Source organism: Thermobia domestica, chromosome 1 (genome assembly GCF_964235325.1).
Source record: "Thermobia domestica chromosome 1, izTheDome1.hap1.1, whole genome shotgun sequence".
Lineage (NCBI taxonomy): Eukaryota > Metazoa > Arthropoda > Insecta > Zygentoma > Lepismatidae > Thermobia > Thermobia domestica.
The window spans coordinates 92,805,304-92,824,882 of record NC_137454.1 but is presented as its reverse complement, the minus strand read 5'-3'; the positions used below and the strand labels follow the sequence as shown (position 1 = coordinate 92,824,882).

The 19,579-nt window shown below is 35.2% G+C and overlaps 1 protein-coding gene across 1 annotated transcript in view; it reads left to right on the top strand.

Annotated features, from left to right (window-relative positions):
* Positions 1–19,579, top strand: part of pch2 (pachytene checkpoint 2 protein) — a 53,691-nt gene that overhangs the window by 8,649 nt on the left and 25,463 nt on the right. Inside the window, exons 2-4 of the mRNA XM_081760801.1 lie at positions 1,944–2,100; positions 14,907–15,089; positions 18,600–18,827. Coding sequence (XP_081616927.1) covers positions 1,944–2,100; positions 14,907–15,089; positions 18,600–18,827 — 568 coding nt within the window. The remainder of the gene's footprint in view (positions 1–1,943; positions 2,101–14,906; positions 15,090–18,599; positions 18,828–19,579) is intronic.

Here is a 19,579-nt window from a genome sequence, read left to right as displayed (position 1 = left end):
TACGTATAAATTAGGGATGACCAGGAACCGGTTTTCGGGTCTGAACGGATCCGGTTCCGGAACCGGTTTTTCGGATCCAGATCTAGAACCGGTTCTTCGGATCCAGGTCTGGAACCGGTTCCGCTGGAACCGAAACTTTGTGACCATCCCTACGCTAAACCCGAGCTGCTGGCAAGCTGTGAACAGTATGCTAGATGAAATATTGGAAGCGACAGGCAGGCGCCCAGGCGGCGGCAGCTTGTCTCATTTGGCTAAATAAACTGGGTAACTGGCAAACTCATTGGTTAAACAGGCAAACTGGCCAACACCCACTGGTGGACCAAATTTTTTTTCTGGGGGCACAAGCGGGTCTGGGCGGGGAAGGCACAAGCGCATGGTCCTCTTTGCATTATTTTTGAAGGTGAACTTTATGGTTTGGAACCGGTTCCTAAGATCCGGTTCTGGAAACGGGTTTTCGGATCAAGATCCGGAACCGGTTCTGAAAACCAGATCTCCGGGAACCGGTTCCGCCGGAACCGGAACTTTGTGGCCATCCCTAGTATAAATCGAATTCCACACAGATTTGTAGCTTGATATCTCATACAGTTTCGGAGCTGGAAAAAAAATGAAATTACTAATTGAACGCAAAAAATGTATATCTAATGTAGGAAAATGAAATTGTACTTGTTTGTGATCGAATCACTCGAAAACTGCTGAACTTATTTTTTATGGTTATCATCTAACTGAGATTCTATCATGTTATTTTACGTAAAATTCTTATTCTAAGGGAGGGAGTGGGGTCATAATTTATGCGAAAATTTGAGTATCTCACGAGCCCATAAAATTAGGAAGATCGAACTCTGCATGTAAACTCCTCATACGTGTCCTAGCGTTTCTGAAAATTCTCTTCTTAAGAGAGACAAGGAGAATTTTATATAAATCTTTCCTCCACATTGAAAGCTACTTTGTCTGTTGTTTGTGATCACTACACGACAACTACTGAACAGTTTGAGTTTAGCGTTTCTTTCAGCAGCGAGGCTATATGTAGTTTGTTTTTTTTAATCATGTCACTTTGATTCAAGAGTGTATCAATGAGTCTATATTTCATCTGATGTAATTCGTTTTAGCTTCTCAGATGACATTGTATACTTTACCAAACAATATTTCTTATAGAACTCATCCATGTTAAGATTCACAGCACGGCCGCTCCCACGCAGAGAGAGAGGGGGGGGGGTCTACCGAATCCGGAGCCCCTCAAAACTTCCTAACTCAACATGCATTTGTACACTTTCTCAATATAACTATACTTGTTTCACTGGTAAATGATTGATGTGGCATTAAAATTTGAACTTACGCTTCATCTGTACTCTTTCTCTTATAGAAGTATTATAGTTCTATCATATTTTTCTGAAAATATAGGTGGAAGTATTTTACAATTACATGTACGTAACGGCTTGTAGTATTGAATACCCCCGAAAAAAAGCTTGAACCCCCAACAAAAAATTCTGGCTGCGCGCCTTATTCATAGTGATTATTTTAAGCCATAAGAGGAGGATAAAACGGATATGGTTTACAAAGGAGGACCTCAATTTTATTCTTTCAAAACCGGACGCTTGGCAATTCTAATGAAGCTGGATCTAAAGTAAAGTTTAATAAAAATCGCAATTGAATTGGTTTCAGACAAAATAAGAACATTTGGTGGAGTTCTGTTGGGATTGGAGTTCTTGGATTTCTTCAGATATAGTTTTATGCATGGGTATGACATGGCAAATAACTTAAATTCTGTTTCGTTAGTTTTTTGGGAAACCTATATATAAGGCCTATATATGAAAAGTGGGGTAGAATTATTAACTGTTATTTAAATTATATATATATATATATATATATATATATATATATATATATATATATATATATATATATTATTTTTTTTTTTTTTTTTTTTTTTTTTTTTTTTTTTACAGTTGCATGCCAAAAGATGCTTTGGAATTACATCTAAGGCAGTATTTGGAGAAGGAAGTGTACATAAGGACAGATATTGTGAAAACAAATTTTGACAACATGCTAGATGAACATGTGCAGTCAATGCGTATTTGTGAGTTGGAGGGAAACGACAAACAGGTGCGTAAATAAGTTTTGGTTCCATTTGTCTGTGTAAGTGTAGTGAAAACATCCAAGAAATGTAGATTCTATACGATAAATCAAGGAAATAACGGATTTTATATAACACCAGTTTCTCTTTAGGTGTAGATTCCATGATAAGTGAAAAAGTTCACGATTGGACCGTAATTCCATTTACACTGTATTTTTATACTCTTTGTGTATCATTCAAACTTTTTTTTTTTTTTAAATATTAAAATGGATTAACAAAAAATTGGCTACTTACCAATGAATCCTTCCTTGGAACGCCTAAATATTTTTGAGGTGTTTCGGAAATCACACCTGGTTCCGTCTTCGGTGGCAGGGTGAAAAGGATTAAAATAAATAGAGATAAAGTGTGTAAAACAAGGAATACATACCACTAAATGAATAAATGAAACGTAAAGAGTAGATTCTGAAATGTGACCAGCAGAGCGAAGTGCAAAAGGAGCGAAGTGCCAGACTCAAAATATGCACCAAAGGTAGGTAACCAAATTCTATCAATGTTGCCAGTATCTGAATCCAAAGCAGGTTTGTATTAATCAATAAAGAATGATTCTTTGATTTCCCGTTGTTTTTGTTTTGCTGACCCTATTACATTAACTTGTTTTATATTATGTGTATGTTGTGTTAAGTGAAGCTCGAATCCCGACATACCCTCTTGTGATTTTTTTTTTATTTATTTATTTTCTAATGTTCCTTAATTCGAGTGTTAATATTGCGCATCGTTTGACCTATATATGAGGAGTCACATTCGCATTGAACGCTGTAAATGCCTAACTCATTTAGTAGACCAACAAAATGACTTTTAAATCCGGTGAGATGTTTGTGTAGACTTTCAGAGGTTATACTTGAAGCAGATATGTTATGTTTTGCAATAATACGTTGAATTTTTGTCGATAATTGTGGAAAATATATAGGAATTCCTTATTCTTTGAATCTGGATACTGGCAACATTGATAGAGTTTGGTTACTTACCTTTGATGCATATGAGTCTGGCAATAGTGACGTAACATAGATACGCCGCTATCTTCGATTTATCACTCCTTTTGCACTTCGCTCTGTTCGTCACATTTCAGAATCTACTCTTTACGTTTCATTTTTTCATTTAGGTATGTATTCCTTGTTTTACACCTTTTATCTCTATCCGTTTTAATCCTTTTCACCTTGCCACTGAAGATGGAACCAGGTGTGAGTTTGCGAAACGTATGAAAAATATTTAGGTTTTCCAAGGGAGGATTCATTGGTAAGTAGCCATTTTTTTTGTTTGTTTGTTTCTTTGTTTGTTTGTTTGTTAATTTGAGTCACCCTCTCATGCGCTCATATAATTATAAAAATAAAAAAAAATGAAATGAAATCTTTAAGTTTTACGTCCCATGGTTATGCCGGTTAGGCTAAAGGAGACGATGATGATGAGAGATGAGGGAAATGGTGGAATAAAGAAAGTGGGAGGAAACGGGGGAACCCCGAGAAAACCCACGAGCACTATAAAAATGTTTGTTTGTCAAATATACAAATACACACCATTGGCTTGGCATAATTCTGAGTCGAAATCTAATCTAAAATTTTTTGTCACAACCACTCTTTCCTCTTATTAAGAAAAAAGTAATAAATATGGATGTCCTTTAAAACAAAGCTTCAAGTTTTCCTTTTAAACAAGGAATTTGAACAGCTGTGATTCAAGGAACATCAACATTTTTTCTATAACTGATTACAATATGTAATTTTGGAGGAAACTGATTAAAATATATAATTTTACAAGTAGCGTTATCTCTGAAAAAAAAAAGAAAGAAAGAAAATAAGAAACTCAAAAGGAAGATGATAATTGATCGTTGAAACACTGCGTCGAATTTGCCAATTACCATTCAGATGCTTACGTGAGCGCATCTTATTACGTCTGTCCTATTCACTTGGTATATCGTCGCTACGCCTCAAAGAACCACTATGTGTTAAAATGACAGTTTTTCAGGAGAAGCAAAAACACATTTTAGTCTTAAAATTTTGCCAAATATACACAGAAACACCTAAAAAATAAAATAAAATTGGTTCTGCATATATTATGCACTGGACATTGTTGTAGCTTGCTTCAGCAATATTATATTACTATTTTGTATTTACGTAGCACATGTCGTTTTACATTTTGCGCCTTTATAAGAGGATTATATATACATTAATCAATACATACGTGATGAGAACCTGAAGTCTTTAATTTCAATCTATTATTGTTTCATTGTTGTAACGAAACAATTGAATATTCTTTTATCACATTATAAGGGACGCTGCCTGACACCTTTCAGGTTTATTTGCACGGCATAACTCATTTTCGACCAAAAAAAGAAAAAAAAAAGTCACATAGCGGTTTTTCGAGGCGCAGCGACGATATGTCTGTCATTACAGTAGTTGCCGAAATTTTCAATGAAACTCCCATCTTTGTTAGCAGTATATGCATAAAGTATCTCTAGTAAACTCATCATATTACATCCATCCTTGTGGTATAGAATTATCAAAACAAAAGCTTTTCTTCTAGTAATGAATCAATCTGAATCCAATGGAACCAATATGAATACTTTCTTGATAGTACTGAAAAAATGCTGATATTCTATATGGTTGCGACTTTAAGCAGTGCCATTCTTCTACTTACAGATAACGTGATATATTCAATAGATTTTCTACTGCTTGCGGCTTGCCATGAATATCTACAAATTAATACTCTATTTTTTAAAATTTTTTTTCTTCCATTTTTCACAACATACAATTTGTTGGCACACTTACACTAGTACTTTGTGTAAAATAAAGAAAATTGATACTACTTATAAGTGGTTTTCCATTAAATGAACACTCAAAAAGCTTTTTGAGAGCGATTAACTATCTGTGCCTGTTTGTAACATGTACGTTTAATTTTTAGTTTAATGTTGCAGGTTTAGTTAATTACATCGAAATTGTGTTGAAATAGTTCATCGTTGTGTCCCAACTGTTGTGCAAATTACTTTTGTCGGGATTCAGACCAGGATTTTTTTTTTTTTTTATACCTAGGGATGTACCGATATATCGGTATCGGTGATATCAGCCACTTTTGGGAGTATCGGTATCGGCAAATGGACACCTATATTTACCGATACATTTCCCGAACTATTTTCAATTTGTTTAATATTAACAGTGACACTTATATTTCATCGGTTTCTTTTAGACTTAAAGTTGATCTAAATTATTATCAATTGTACAATCGATTTCTTTATGCATGTATACACCTTTGATTTGCACTACTCATACTCAACTGATATTTTTAGTCCCTTATTGCCAAAATAATGGTAAAGAAATGCCAAAGGTCCTCAGTCAGGATCATGGGCACCCGAAGAAAATTTTCTAGGGGGGGCATTCCATGATTGCTATATTACGTTTGGTATTTAATATACGTTGTTTGCTATATTACATATACTTTTTCGTGAGCCGGGAGGGGGTCCCACCTTCTCTTCCCTTTCGGGCGCCCATGGTCAGGATAGCAGGCCCGTAATTTGAATCCCAAACGAGACAGAGGTTTTGATTCAGAAGAAAATGCTATGGAAGAAACCCACAAGACGCTTACTTTGTCATTATTTTCTCCTACTTACTGGTTAAAAACAATTCTGAAGTTAATAAATAGTTTTATCGTTTTCGACTTCGCTTGAATAATCCTCTTATTTTTTTTATGGTATACACAGCAACCCCTGGTTTAGCACGCATAATTTTGTAAACAATTAAAATTTGCAACGGTAGTATCCGTTTGTATTATACTGTATGTATGTAATAGAAACTACTAAATACAATGTAACTATCAAAGTACATTATCACTCTAGATATCAATCGCTGACTCTTAGAATTAAGTTTACACTATGTAAGTATTTGCTGCTTTTTAGTTCATTTTATGTTAGCTGGATTAAATTTAGAGGAAATATATTTTTTGTGTGGAACCTAATGTGAAATTCTGCTTTTTCTCTTTGTATGTCAAATTTTTGCCTTATATTTAGCATACCCTATTACAATGTTGATCATTTCATTATTTTGAAAATTCCTGATAATATATAAGAAATGTGTCCAAAAATATCGGTATCGGCAGTATCGGTATCGGATATCGGTGAAAAAGTGGTATCGGTACATCCCTATTTATACCTTATATAAAAATCGATTCACTGATTCCCAACTGGTATATCCAACACATGATCTGTCGGACGGCTGCATGAATGTGTCGCGAAATTTTAGAATACAAAATTTAACATTACGTCATCCAGAATGCCTAGAAGTCTAAACTGTGTATGGCACGCTTTATTTTTGCTATGAACCCTTCAATAATGAGTTAAAATCGATTTTGAGACAGCCTGTACCAGTCAGCGATAGCAACGATGTTCAATTCGTCGTCAGACAAAAAAGTTTAGGAATCACTGGCCTAGTTGGTAAACTTTTGATGATAAAAAGCCATCCGTGTACTGTTTTTATAATCTGCTAAAACTATTTCAGCATTGTCTGGTGACTTTGTTGAGATATTAAAATCTGACTTCTTAGATATTCTTTCTAATCTGTGGTACAAAGAAATCTATTTTCCTGTTCTGATAGTTTTGATACCGTTTTTAAAATTATTACTTTTGATGTGGACATCTAAAGCCTGATTTCTCCATTTCATTAATGTTTCGAAATTAAAACTTTTTTTTACTCCTAAATTGATAAAAATTTCACATTGGTTGTCCAGTTCTTGTTTTTCCGAAAGAAAAAAAAAAAAAACATTGAAAAAGTTTATCTGGTTTCGAACGATAAACTAATAAGAGCATTGATAATAATTGATGGAGGGAGGGACGAAGAAAGAACATAATTGGGGATAATTAAAAGGATGTTATGACGTTATTGGAAAAGATATTTTATTCGTAACTGATGTGATGGAACATATGATGGAAGGAAAACATGGATAGTAAAAATATTAAATTAATGGATAGTATTAAAGGTATAATTCCTATATCAAAACCCATTTGTCTAATAACCATTGTGAGTAAACTTTGTAACAAGTAACCTTCAAGTGAAAGAAGAAAATTATGAATTGTATTGGTAGAAGCAGGAATCGGAGCTCGCTTGCTCTGAGCTTTAGTAACTTCCTGCTTATCTTATGATCTTGACGTAAATTTTGTTTGGGAGTGCAAACATTCTATTTTCCAGTCGTCTCCTTCAATTTTAGCATGCCAGAGACGGCTATAGAAATTTACAAGTTTAAAAAAAAAAAAAAAAAGAAGAAGAAATACCATTAATTTTGTCGTGATACTATAAACTCAGCTATTCTGTGTTCTGTTAAGACCTCTATACACATAAGATACGAATATCGAAAGCCTACCTTTTCGATTTTTTTCCCCTTTAACGATTACAAGACTGCAGGGTAGACTGGCCCGCCGGGCAAATTCTCGATACTGTCTCTCCTTTGTATTGCTCCCCTACAAATTATTTAATAACGAAAATAGAATAAATTTCTCTAAAAGTGTTTCCAGTGTTTGCCTTGATTAATACACAAAATAATTCGCGTATGTGCTGGAATCTAACTTTTCAAGACGCGTGTGAATTCGAAAGTACAACTACAATATACAAGTACAGCTATATTACCAGGGCGAGGCAGTTATCTTCTATAATCAAGTGTCAAACTAAAACAGCACTTTTACTTGAAGTACCTTTATTTCAAAATTATCTTATAGTGAAACTCATATGTGGTTTTAGACATAAAATGTCTACAACAACAGATATCTATGAATGATATAATTTTCCCTTCTCCGCCCAATTGCTACAGTACTCTTCAATATTTCTACGGCTGCTCTTTTCATGACATCCTCTCATTATCGTACCAGCCCTTTTCATATGGTATCCTCTCAATGTCTACTACTGTCCTTTTCATAGAGCTATCTAAGCCTTGCTTCAGTTCTGTCGTCGCAGAAAAGCGTAAAAATGATGATCAGTCTGCAGGAAACCATTGAATTTTACCTTCTGAAGAGTTTCACGGTTTATGCGAAAGGGCCTATCCGGTTTGCCGTAAAGACCAGACTGTGTCAGTGATCAGCTCAAAAGTCACGTTGTGTGCTAAATTGAGTCTGGAGATTCCAAATCCAGATATGAGATATTTCAAGCCCGTAACCTCCGCGTGGGGCGTCCTGGGTAGTTCGAAGAAGATGCATATACTTTATCATTATTATTGATTTTACTCAAACAACTTGACTTTTGACAATGATCTATCCATATTTATAGTACGTCCGCTATCCTGGTATACAGTTGCTACCCGATGCCGACACACCACGGGTGGTGTAGGATGTCACCAAACTCAGTATGAGGGCTTATTTATGGCTGGTCGAAGGAAAGTCAGTGAGGGTGACAGATCTGTTGTTGCCACATTTTCCCTTTTGTGATATTTCTAGAGATCTTTTTCTTTCTTTCTTAAAAAAAAAAAAAAAAAAAAAACCTACGTTAAAACATACCTAAGAATTTTGTATACGAGGAAACGGTTGGAAAACTGCTAATATATAGAGAAGTGGTTAGCGATTGATAATAATAATTATTATCCATACTTACGTATTACGTTTGTCCTACAGATTCCCTAAGTAGGTTTTGAATGAGCACATATGATTCTTTTATTGACTAGTGAATCCGTAATGACTTTAAGAAACAAGCAATTGGAATTGTGCAGACCAGGAAATAAACCTTCATAATTATAACAAAAGCACAATAACATGAATTCACGCAGATGTTCATTTCTAATTTATATTTCAACCAAATACTACTGGAATTTTTTATTTTATATTTTTTCTCTAGTTCCTAGAGTTTTTCCTAGTGTTGCTTTAATTCTACGTCTTTCCTATACGGCTAATTAAGCGTAATTTATTGTTAGGATATATAGTATTAGACTAGTATTGCTCCAGAGATGAGAAATATCTTTTAAATTCGCGACGAGATTAGAAAAATGACCATTCTCGTCTCATTTTCGATACTAAAATCGAGACGAGACGATAAATTTCACGAGTCTGGCGGATAACTCTAGTTTACCCCAGTCTTAGTTCTCAAACTTTGTTTTATTGATACATGAATCATAACATAAAATCATAAGTTGATAGAATGATCGTACGAACACAGTGTAGAACATTTATCATTTTTATAAAGATACGCAAGTCTTACGCCATAAACTCTAATGATAAATATGGTTTGAGTGTTATACCATTCCCTTCATGAACCTCTCGTTACGCTTAAGGATTCTAGTAACTTCTAGATGAAATTAAGATAAGTGAATGTTGTTTCACAGTTGAAACTATGTAATACTTCCAAACCATCCGAATTCAATACTTAAAGGAGCAGTTCGAGTTAAAAACAAGTTTGGTGCAATAGAAAGAGAAACAAAAAATAAGAGACCCGTATTTTTTTATATCTTGATAGGCCGTCTCGTTCAGCTTCTACAGGCATTTGTTTTTGATGAATCGTAAATGGTGACGTCATGGGTGGGATACGCGAGAAACTCAATGTGAATCAGTAACCACTCGCTTGTACGCAGCTGATAAACCTTTAAAAGTGCATTGGATTTAATAGATCGTGTTTTGGATTTGTTAGCAGTCTTTCTATGTGTTCAATTCTTGCGGGAAGTTTTTGTTAGTTGTTTTTCCTATAGCATTAGTATAAAAAAGAGTAGAGAGAGAGCAGTAATTACGTTTGTTGTGCGAAACAGTGTTTCTTCCAGACATGTTTTTAGGGTGGCACTGTCTCCCGGAGCTCTGAGAGATTCCTCCGGAGGAGACCAAAATAATACGTCTATAATGTAATAAATATAATAGTACTGTGTAAAAATAATGTGCCTCTCCGAATACTAAGTGTCCCTCCCCCCCCCCCGGATTTTTTTTTCTGAAAGAAACACTAGTGTGAAGTAGAAAACACGTGTTAGTACAGCGCGTCCTGTGTCTGTGAAGTGAAGTAGAAATGCCTAACACCTGCTGTGTTTTCGGTTGTAATTCTTGTGCAATTGATGCTGAGGACGTAAAGTATCTTTTCTTACGTTTTTAAGTCGTGAGAAATCACCAGATCGATATAAATTATGGCCCAAGAAAATCAATGGGAAAAAAATGTACCAAATAAAATCAATCGTGTTCCAAACATCTTGAAGAGCCTGACTTCGAAAAGTCAAGTTTACTGAAAGAAAAGTTAATACCAGTGGCGGATCTAGGCTGGGGCCGGGGGCCTAGGCCCCCCAGTTTTTGAGTGACAAAATTGATTTAAGCTATTATTTAGATATTTTTGAAAGTTTTTAGTAAACATGATATACATATCATAGTCTGGGTTCTGACTCCCCCCCCCCTGAGTTTTTACCGTAGATCCACTTCTGGCTAATGCCAGGAGATTTATTTACACGCAAACTGAGAAAGAATGCTGTTCCATGTATATTATTAAAAGGTTTAAAATCCGAGCCATTGAAAAAGCACCGATCTATGTCCAGTTACCAACGTACAAATATCGTACAAGACGCAATTGATGGTTGTAGTCAAGACGAGGCATTAGAGGGTAATAGAGACGATGTCACTCATGATTCTGAAGATACTGCTTTAGAAATAAGCTATACAATGTGAATTAGGGAGTGAAATATACCGGCTTGTAGAAGGAATCAATGACGATGACTGTTCCTCAAGACATTGATGTATCGTTTAATTTCTTTGTATCATGTGACAATGATGATGAAACGGGTGATGAGAGTTGTTCCGCGGACAGCTATGAGAATAAAAGAAATTTAACCGGTGGTGTTTTTCGTATTCTGGCAAACCTTATAGATGTTATTTCATTTTTGCCTCATATGTTACGCTCCTGTACATACCTTGAAGCACAAAATTATAGGATCAGCGTTAAAAATTGCAACAAAACGTGAAAATGAACATACTTGTGTTTGGGAATCGGAAGAATGATTAAAGAAAAGGTACTTAGGTGTTACAGCAATCTCGTCCGCCATCTATTGATTTTTTTTTTTTTTTTTTTTTTTTTTTTTGAAACGCTTAACTCATGCTTTATAGGATACGTTTTATAATATTATAAAAACGTTTGTACAGCCCACCATCAGATATAATTTTCTACATGCAGATGATATTTGTAAGTCTTTGCAATCAGTTCTGGAAAAGGAAACCGCACTTAGAACGTGCCACCGCACCTCTCACAAACGAAATACTTGGCACTGTGTAGTATGTAAGCCTGCTCTCGCTCCTTGCCCACCTATGACGTCATCACAAAATCTTTCTTCCTCTGTTACTCGCTAACGACTGAACGTATTGCGATCAAACAAACACCATTCCTTTTAGAATTTTCAACTCTACAAATGGAAATAAATTGTAAAAAGTGCATTTCTAAGTCGAACTGCTCCTTTAAAACCTCGAAGTAGTCGGCTACATCTACAACTACTGGATGTAATAGAGGAATAATATCAAAGAAAGAACCTGTTCCTGAGTCCATATATATATATGAAACATTTCTCGCTATTCCTTACTGTTTTTGTTCAGTGGCGAAATGTTGAAACCAAAAATCGTTAATTTGGATCATTTCCAGTTTGAATAGAGGATTAAGGGAGGGTATAGAATCTATTCTTGAGACGCTGAATAGATTGCAAAAGAAGTGCTTCTCAATATCTTGTCCAGTTCTTGCTCTATGAAAATCAGTATTGAAACCAGAAGTACTATAGATTGAACTACTTCCGGTTTCGATAGAGTGTTGCAGGTTGTAATTATATATATATATATATTTGGTCTAGGAATTAATTCGTGCGGTTGGTACGCACACATTGAAGCTGTAGTACAAACACAAAATACATAAATACCTTAAGAAAAATATTGTCCATCGCTAGCCACCACTTTCGCCCATCTGTCAGGCAATGTACGGATTCCGTGGCGAAAGAAGTCCTCATCCTTGGAAGTGATCCAGTCAGAGACCCATGTTTCGATATCTTCTGAAGAAGTAAACCGCTGTCCAATCAAATCGTTGTTCATGCAATCGAACAAGTAGTAGTCCGAAGGAGCAACGTCTGGTGAATACGGCGGGTGGGGTAAAACTTCCCATCCGACATTTTCTAAATAGGTTTTGACCGGTTTTGCGACATGTGGGCGAGCGTTATCATGTTGAACAATAAGTTTATCATGTCTGTTCTCCCATTCTGGTCGTGTTCTGGCCAGAGCTTGCTTCAAACGCATTAATTGTCGTCGATAACGTTCTCCATTCATAGTTTCACCCGGTTGCAGCAGCTCATAGTACACCACACCTTTCATATCCCACCATATGCACAGCATAACCTTTGCACAGTGAATATCTCGTTTTGGTTGTGATGGACCTGGTTCACCTGGTTTCACCCAGGCCTTTTTTCGTTTAGGGTTCTCGTAATGGATCCACTTCTCATCACCCGCAATAATTCGATGCAGAAACCCCTTTCTGCTCTGTCGTTGAAGCAGCAATTCGCAAATGGTTTTTCGTCTTTCAACGTCTCTGTCTTTCAATTCATGTGGAACCCAATGTGACATCTTTTGAATCATTCCCATGGCTTTCAAGCGTTTGGAGACTGTTGTTTGATCAACGCCTAATGCTGCTGCAAGTTGTTCCTGCGTTTCACACGAATCCTGCTCGAGCAATGCTGTCAATTCTTCGTCTTGAAATTTTTTTGGCTGTCCAGCTCGCTCTTGGTCTGCCAAGCCGAAATCACCACTTCTAAACCGTGCAAACCACTTCTGACACGTTCGCTCAGCTAGAGCATGGTCACCATACACTTCCACCAAAATACGATGACTTTCAGTCGCACTTTTCTGCATGTTAAAGTAATGCAGCAGGACACCCCGCAAAAACACTTTATCAGGCACAAATTGCGCCATGTTCACTTAACTACAAACTGGTGTTGTTGACGCTTTAATCCACTGCCCTATACTACGAACGATACGCGATGACAGGGGTTTGCAACACATGTGTGGATACACGGAACTGTGGGACGCTCCGTTCGTTGCGCCATCTCTTGTCCACCCGCACGAATTAATTCCTAGACCAAATATATATATATATACATATATATATATATATATATATATATATATATATATATATATATATATATATATATATATATACTCCTGAGACCATGAATCGATTGCAGAAAAATATTCCTCGCTGTCTATTACTATTTTTGTTCTATGGCGATAAATACTGAAACATGAAATGATTATTTTTAATTACTTCTGGTTTGAATAGAGGGTTAATGGAGAAGACAGGACCTGTTTCTGGGGTGCTGAATCGATTGCAAAATCCGCATTTCTATATCTCCTATTGTTTTGGCTGTGATAACTGACGACAGACGAACGGACGGACAAACCCGTTCTGTAAGACTTCCGACACTTGTACATAGCATAGTTTGAAAATCTAAAAAAATCAGGTCATAAATTTTGTATGTGAATTTACAAAATGAAACGAGTCGAGGACATCTTTTTCGATAATCGAAACTAGAGAAAAAAATTTCTTCGAGAAGAGAGACGAGATGTGACTTACAAAATTTAGATAAGGAAACCCTGTTTCTCGTGTCGACTCGTGAACACCACTATATCAGACGTATTTCTTATTATATTGGTAATAATATTGGAACTGTGTTACACAATAGGCTTCAGTGTTTATCAAAATTGGAGAGTGCGTCTATTAGAACAGTACATTCCTTAGGTTTTGCTACAGTCAATAGTTACTATTTATATAACGCTTATATTCTATTGATATAGTATTTAATCAGCGTTCAAGTGGGACGTTTATGCTTATTGTGTTACATTGCTCTAGTTTCCAGGGAAATGTTTACTTTATCCGAGTTACGGGAAAGCAAAAAAAAAAAAAAAAAAAAGTGTGTTGAGATTTTTTTTAAAAAATGACCCGAAAAAAGGAAGAAGGAAAAATAGTCACTGACCATACAATTTGAAAAGACATAAGGCAACGTCGTACAAGCATTGATGGATCGGTTTTACCAGCGGGAGAGTTGTCCGCTGACATTATTTGAGTGCTGTTTCGCGGTTTTGTGGGAAAGGGACCATGCCGTTGAGTTTCTGAAACTGTATAAGAGGATAGTGAAAAGAGTATATCGTAACGTGCTATACATCGTTTTTTTATGCTCTTCATTATGTCTTTGCAATAAGCTTTCAATTAATCTCTTTATTATAGTTTTTGAGATATGAGGACTACTTCCGTTTTTCATTGATTTGCCATTGACTTTAATGTTCATGTTTTGTGATATTTTAAGAACAACATGTTCCATCCATTTAAGAACAATTTCTTTTTTGAATGTAGAATCTACATAGTCTCCTCTGTATTTAAGCTGATTTTCAGCGATCTCCCTGTTTTGGTTTTTGAGACAAGTGAAGGAGTTATTTGTTTTTCATTAATTTTCCATTGACATTAATGTTTCATGCTTTTTTTTTTTTTTTTTTTTTTTTTTATTAACTATGTTCCATCCATCTTAGGACAATTTGCTTTTGTAATATAGAATCAACATATTCTCTTCTACATTTGAACTGAATTTCAACCATCTCTCCCAAAGTCTGTTCACATCATTGCAACCAGATAAGCCCTTTAATATACGAGCTGCAATTAATCAAAATTGATTTACAGGAATAATGTAGGGTATTAGAATATATATGGCATGACTTCTAGAATTTTTTAAAGGGGGTTTTATGTCCCATCATTAATACTTTTATTAGATTTATTCAGTAAATCGATAAAATAATGAAACCTATTAATGTTGTATTTCTATTGTTTGTGCGTTGCAGGGTGTTGCTGTATCAGAAGTTGAATTGCGTTTTTACATCTTCCGACTTGATAATTGTGGCAGCCAAACAGAAGTCATTGACGAGGAGGATGATCAGTCTGCAGCAAACCATTGGATTTTACCCTCTGAAGAGTTTCACGGTTTATGGGAAAGTTTAATATACGACGCTTCAATCAAAGAAAATGTAAGTGTTCGTAACGTATTATGAAATAACAGCATTACGTACTGAAAATGGCGTAAGCGGTGATCAACTTGCTTGAAGAAATATATGCCCAACTCTGGTTACCCCACACGAATCTGAGAATTTTAAGTCCCATTTATATCGACAGATTTTGCCACTCAATATATAAATGTATGTATACCATGCAGAATATTTTTTCCTTTTTGTTTTTCCCCCTTTTTCTATGTAAAAATTCAATTTTTGTAACTACATTTTTTATTATTGAGTTTTAACAACACTTATTCATTGGTTTAACAGACGTTTCCCAATGATTTGTGACAGTACTTTAAAATGATTTTTTTTAATTTATTTATTTATTTATAGCTGCCTGAAATATTTTACGTACAGTAATTTTATGTATTTAAATATTACAATAGTAATACCATTTTCCAGGATGTTAATCCCTTCTATTATTATAAAAGAGTAGAAGTGACTGACTTAACATTGCCCAGGCCGTGCTACAATAGATAGGAACGTAAAATTTGGGCAGAATACTCCTTTTGTCACGAAAATAAGAAAAGAAAGTATATTTTGAAACTTGTATCGTAAAGGCGTTTAAATTATCTACTAAGAAATGAGTATCTCATGCATCTCTAAAATCAGAGAGATGTAACTTGGCACATAGACTTGTCATTAAAAATAAGAGGACAAATCTTTCCACATTTTCTAAAATCCCCCACTTGAAGAAGAAAAGTTATACACATTTTTATAATACTCAAATTTCCATTTTTTTTCTTCTTTTTTTCCCCAGAAAGTGCAGAAGATGAGGATTTGCTTAATTTGAGTGTGTAAAATTCGGTATATAAACACTTAATTGAAAACACTGGAACTGTTCTAATAAAAATCGAAATCTGACTAAGAAGTTTGGTCAATGCCGCTACACTTCAGGAAGCAATCGCTTGCCCAAATGTTGAACAACGTATTTCCCAATGATTGTTTACCTCTTTTCTACAATTTTCTAAAATTTGTACTAGAAAATTATATAAAGATTTTTTTTTTAATTCAAGGAACTTAGCGAGAATTGTTTGGTAGAAGTTTTTTCTTTCTGGTTTGAAGAGTGACATAAATGTTTTGTTCAACATGATAAATATTCAACCAATTACCCATTGGTTACCCAATTTCTTGTCAGAAGTTCATTAGAAGATGTCATATAAAACACCTTTTTACTCAGGTGGGACACGGTGCTCAGTGGTAGAGCGTTCACCTCTGGTGCGTGGGTTCTTTATTCGATCCCAGCTCGCACCAAGTGGGCTTTGTGGTGGGCAAACACTGCGTGGGTTTTCTCGGTGTTCTTCCGTTTCCTTCCACTTTCTTCATTCTACCATTTTCATTCATTTCTCATCATCACAGTCTCCTTTAGCGTAGCCGGCATAACTGTGGGATGTAAAACCCAAATATCTCATTTCATTCTCATTTTCTTTACTCAGATGTTTCGTGATCCATCGTGGAACTGAACTTTTTGTAATTACAAGTAGTCTGTCTTCATTCTTTCGACAGCGTTATGGGAAAATTCTGTAAAGTTATAGATATCATGAACAGTTTACCTGCTGTCCTTTTAATTTGGGCCCCAACACGAGCGATGTTTTCTGTAGATGGCACAATTGGTCGTCCACACCTTGGCAAATCTTCGGTTAATTCTTGCTCACCGACAAACTCAGAAACTCACTTACGAATACTAAGGGCACTGTCTCGGTAAGGGGACTCTGACAAACACCCTTCAATTAACGATGAATATCAACAGTTTTTTAATCATACAAAAGAAAGAAAAAAAACTATCACGGCCCATTGTTCCGAAACAGTAAAACCAATCGTTTCAGGGTAGTGTCAAAAGATAGCTTTCCTTCAGAAAATAACCCACAAAAATCATTCTAGCCAGAAGCTTCAAATTTGGCATATAGTAACATGATCTTAAAGTCTAAAGTTAATTCACATATTATTATATTTATTTAGGTGTTTTTGAACTAAAGTAAATGCTCTGTCCCTAAGAGTCAAATTATATTTAATAGTGAAAAAATAAATTAATAATAATAATAAAAATAGTAACTAACTGCGTGCCTTAAGCTCCTGTCCTATGTCAATTCAATTCGCTCATGATTCCAGTTTCACTTCGTAATTGCTTTATATTAACCCCTATCTTCTTGATATTTCCAAAAATTCCTTTCGTATGGACTTCTCCACTAGGGATGCCAGATTTTTGCAGACTGAAAAAAGTAAGATTTTGCGAGTTTTAGGGAAAACAGAGAAGATATGTGATATTCAGAATTACATTAATAAACACATATATGTTTTCACAAAGTAACGTCGAGTAATTTTAACTGGAAACTGGGGCATTACAATTCCTGGTGGGAGCTCATGTGGTTTGGATCCCACGTTCAACTTTAGGTCCTCGTCTCATATCTGCTTAACGGGATGCTAAACAGAAATCCAGCAGCAACCACGTACTATATTACATAAATCTTTATTGCCTTTTAATTGTATTTTAATGAAAACTTTGTATTTTAGAACAGTTATACAAACAGTTATACATTCTTTTTTATACGTTATAAAAATCCTTACCGGACTTATCGAAATTCACAACCACTTGAGGTTCTGCATTTATTAGTTGAAAATATTTCTCTTTCTGATATCATATCGCGATCGATCAGAGCTGTGATATGGTCGAGGCGGCATTGACAGACGAAGGGTAAGATGCTGAAACTAATTATTCTTAAACATAAAGTTGAGGTGCCAGTTAGATAGGTTTTAAAAATGCAACCTTGTTTCATTTTCTCTGACTATTAAGTTACGACGTTGGTTTGTGTTATTAAGTGTGTGACAAACTAGTTTCTCTAATTATTACTTCTTTATCGCACGAACGTACAAAGTAACTTTAAAGATGTCCATGACTCTATCTTTTAATTATTAAAATGACGGAAGAAATAGTTTTACGGGTAAAATGAAGATCTGGCAACCTTATTTCCAGTCCATACCGTGCACACTCCACGCGTCTGTCTCAAAAGTTCTAAGTTCTATATACATAATCATTGGAATTAGCGTTTTCACTCGTCATTTTTCATCATTGGTTTGCTCTGACTTAGATGTGTTAGTCTAACAAATTATATGTGATGACTACATTGTGACGTTTCGCATTACAGCAGTCTTCCGACCCATGTTCCTGTTCATCTGTTTCTACTATAGTCCTCAAGGCTTTCAAAAATTTTGCACTGAAGAGAAATTAAACGTGTGTATGGTGAACCTGGGCAAGACTTGTATAATCTCGTTCAAAAATACTGCAATAGCTCTTTGATAATCTTGTGTGCACGTCCTTATTTAAAATTACAAAATTTACTTGTATTTCGTGATATTTCTAAAAATATCTTAGATATGAGCTTCTAAATTACGTTTTTATATTCACAAAGTTAGATTAAAAATTATTAAGTTTTTGTACACTACCGTTCAACAGTGTCCTTTAATATTATTTTATTGTTTCTGCAGCTGTTAAACTTCGTTGGAACTTCATTGCTGTTCTCGGACCGTGAGGTAGATACAAATATTGTCACTTGGAACAAAGTGATTCTTCTGCATGGTCCTCCAGGCACGGGCAAAACTTCGTTGTGTAAGGCTTTAGCTCATAAACTGAGTATAAGGTTTGGAAAAAGGTACACTCATGGCCAACTAATAGAAATCAACAGTCATAGTCTTTTCTCTAAGTGGTTTTCGGAGGTATGTACTGTAGATATAAAATTCTCAATTTCAAATCTAAATTTATGGTGGTGTTAGTTTTAGAAGCATTCGAATTGGGAACTATATTCCATTTAATAATAAAAGCACAATGTGATTCATTTGGTTAAAGAAGTGAGTAAGGAAGGTACTATAAGAACAGTATGTTCACTCTGCAAAAACGTTTTTAATGCACAGACACTGATTCTATCTCAAGCTCAGTCACACGTTTTCACTCATTTTGAATGTCATTGTGATAACCAATTACTTTAGACTAATGCTGTTCACATTTCGTGCCATTTTCTGTTTTCGATTTTTTGAAAAATCGATTTTTGAAATCAAATATGTTCTAAAAGTTGAAACTGAATTTCATTTTAAACAAAAAAGTAGAAATTCAGCAACCTCTGATGATTTCGTTCGTCTTTCCGTTACAAAAGTACTGTCACACAAATAATGGTGATTGAATTAAGAAGGACGGTATTTCCTTTCTTTTCATTTTTTTAAGGCTACAATTTCGCGTTTTCGAAACATTTCCTATATAACCAGTACTCCGCATATATGTTTTGTATATGAAGTTTCAAGTGTACCGTCCAATTAAAAACTTTACATATACAATCTCTCTATGAAAGTTCTAGGTATGAAAATTAATGGAAAGAAGAAGTATCGAAGTATACGACCCATTCCGAGCATTGCATGTAACATACTAATATCCAGCGCTGCAACAAATCTCTTTGAGGCCATGGCGCAGGAGAGTA